The sequence below is a fragment of the Triticum dicoccoides genome, chromosome 1A (genome assembly GCF_002162155.2).
Source record: "Triticum dicoccoides isolate Atlit2015 ecotype Zavitan chromosome 1A, WEW_v2.0, whole genome shotgun sequence".
NCBI classification, from domain to species: Eukaryota; Viridiplantae; Streptophyta; class Magnoliopsida; order Poales; family Poaceae; genus Triticum; species Triticum dicoccoides.
Window position 1 is genome coordinate 511,730,501 of NC_041380.1, and position 2,826 is coordinate 511,733,326.

Genomic DNA, 2,826 nt, shown 5'->3' on the forward strand with positions numbered 1-2,826 from the left:
TCAACAAATCAGTGAAGAATAGACTGAAAAATAAAAACCACTCAGTGATGAATGATACGAAAATCTGGCTCCTCGCTGTCGACCGGTGGGGAGAGTAGGTCCAGCCCATCGAACGTGACACGCGCGCACCAAAAAATAAGCGCGAAGTAACAAGATTCCATCTTAGCCACTGACACGAGATTTGGATTTAAGTAGCCGGTAGAGGCTCCAGATCGGAAAGCACAAAGACAAAAGAGCTCTTGTTTCAAAATTTAGGCCACAGTAGCTAGAGCAGGGCAGGGCAGGGCACACCCCGTGCGAAGCTAAGCATGTGCAGCCAGGCTGAGACGACGATGCCGTGCCCGCCGCCGTCGCAGGGGCGGCTCATCACCGTGCTGAGCATCGACGGCGGCGGCATCCGCGGCCTCATCCCCTCCACCATCCTCGCCTTTCTCGAGTCCAAGCTCCAGGTACGTCCACCCGTCTGCAGCTCCACTGTCAAGCCGCAGCATCTTCGTCATCCTAGATCGATTGATTGAGTGTGACATGCGCTGTGTCTGACAGGAGCTGGACGGGCCGGACGCGCGCATCGCGGACTACTTCGACGTGATCGCCGGGACGAGCACGGGCGCGCTGGTCACGTCGATGCTGGCGGCCCCCGGCGAGAACAAGCGGCCTCTCTTCGCCGCCAAGGACATCAACCAGTTCTACCTCGACAACGGCCCCAAGATCTTCCCGCAGAGGAGGTACGTACGCACTTTTCCTCCCGGCGGACCACGCGCCAAAATTTGGCCGGCGGCGATGTTGATGCCGGCTTTGCTTCGGCTTCGCGTGCAGGTGGGGGTTCCTGACCCCGGTGGCGAACCTGCTCGGCGCGGTGATGGGTCCCAAGTACGACGGCAAGTTCCTGCACGACAAGATCAAGAACCTCACCAACGACGTGACCGTCGCCGACACCGTCACCAACATCGTCGTGCCGACGTTCGACATCAAGTACCTGCAGCCGGTCATCTTCAACACGTACGAGGCCAAGGTGAACCCGCTCAAGAACGCGCACCTCTCCGACATCTGCATCAGCACGTCGGCGGCGCCCACCTACTTTCCGGCGCACCACTTCACGACCCACGACCCCCTGGGCAAGCTGCCAGACCGTGAGTACCACCTCGTCGACGGTGGCGTGGCCGCCAACAACCCCACCATGGTCGCCATGTCCATGATCACCCAGGAGGTGATGCGCCGGAACCCGGACTTCACGCACGGCAAGCCCGCCGAGTACAGCAACTACCTCATCATCTCCATCGGCACCGGGACGGCCAAGCAGGCTGAGAAGTACACCGCGCCCGACTGCGCCAAGTGGGGCGTCCTCCGCTGGCTCAAAGACGGCCGCTTCACCCCGCTCCTCGACATCTTCTCCCATGCAAGCGCCGACATGGTCGACATCCACGCTGCCGTGCTGTTCCAGTCACTACGGGTCGAGAAGAACTACCTACGCATCCAGGACGACTCACTCACGGGGCACACGTCCTCGGTGGACATCTCCACCAAGGAGAACATGGAGGCGCTCATCGGGATCGGCAACAAGCTGCTCAAGATGAGCGTGGCCCGGGTGAACATCGACACGGGGATGTACGAGCCCGTCGACGACGAGGGCACCAACGAGGAAGCGCTCGCTCGTTTTGCCAAGAAGCTCTCCAACGAGCGCAAGCTGCGGCAAGCCAACCTCAACTCCCAATAGAGAAGAGGAAGATTCGAGAGAGAGCACACACAATATATGTTGTAAATTTGTAGTGCAATGCTATGTAATGTGGGCGAGTAATTATTTTTTGAAATGAAAGGTTTTATCAATTCTTGGTTATGCATATGAGTATCTATGTGAAAGAACCATAAAAGAGTTGTCTTCCGGTCTTTGCATTCAAGACTACCACAAGCAAACACACAGGAAAATAGGAACATAATTGGTATAAATTAACCTGCCAGAGATAAAAAGAAAACACTCTTCCAATGACACTGATGGCCCATTATATCAATATGGTGTAACTGAGTGCTAAAGCTATCTGATGTAATTCAATTATAAAATTTTGGTTGCCGTAATACGGATATGAAATATATGGTGTCTTTGATATGAAATATCAATTTAATTACAAAATGGATTATCAATAATATGTTGGATCAATGAACAATTACACACGACTTCCGCCTGACAAATATTTGCGTTAGGCCACCTTAGACAAACGTTTTCACATAAAAATCATGTGTGATATAAATACGAACGAGAACATTTTTCTGCGATTCATCGTGTGGATGTACATACGAACGGAAACGATTGGACATGTATAATTGTGTCCGATGGCTCGCCCGATCGCACATGAGCTCTTTTTGCCCCGAGTGTGTTACCGGAGGACCTATCCCCGATGGTTTCTGAGTCGTGTGGGAAGGACCCCCCCATCATACACAGGCAAGGCGACGGTTTAAAACTTCGTTGCGAAAACGGGGGTAAAAACCATTTGTATAGCATGTCTCTGCACTAGCGAGACAAGAACACATATATGATTTTCGAACCCAGTTGTTGCATGTAGATGTAGTTTAAATTTGAATTATGACCATTATATGGCCAGATACTCACTTAATGTTTTAAAAAGGTCAAATGATATCTGAAAATTTCCAAATTTTAACATGACAATTGTATTAGTGCATGTTAATGGAACCAAAAAATTCATACAATTAAAACACCATCCGTTGCCACTCTACCCCAAATTAGTCTCTCAAAGCTAATACAAAAAATCAACTACATCACAAACATTTGGTTATAGGAACCGTTTGCGATGAAAATTCGTAGGTCTATTTATG

General features: G+C 51.0%; 1 protein-coding gene across 1 annotated transcript; it reads left to right on the forward strand.

Annotated features, from left to right (window-relative positions):
* Positions 1 to 232: 232 nt before the first annotated feature.
* On the forward strand, positions 233 to 1,834 carry LOC119284162 (patatin-like protein 1). Its single transcript, XM_037563401.1, has 3 exons — positions 233 to 449; positions 544 to 725; positions 817 to 1,834. The coding sequence occupies exons 1-3, from the start codon at positions 309 to 311 to the stop codon at positions 1,712 to 1,714; spliced, it is 1,221 nt and encodes a 406-aa protein (XP_037419298.1). The 5' UTR covers positions 233 to 308; the 3' UTR covers positions 1,715 to 1,834.
* Positions 1,835 to 2,826: the final 992 nt, after the last annotated feature.

What these genes read in the sequence shown, in the direction of transcription:
- LOC119284162 (XM_037563401.1), top strand. Translation starts at nt 309, where the DNA reads ATGTGCAGCCAGGCTGAGACGACGATGCCGTGCCCGCCGCCGTCGCAG. An exon ending in TTCTCGAGTCCAAGCTCCAG is followed by an intron (nt 450 to 543) that starts GTACGTCCACCC and finishes TGTGTCTGACAG; the next exon opens with GAGCTGGACGGGCCGGACGC. An exon ending in AAGATCTTCCCGCAGAGGAG is followed by an intron (nt 726 to 816) that starts GTACGTACGCAC and finishes CTTCGCGTGCAG; the next exon opens with GTGGGGGTTCCTGACCCCGG.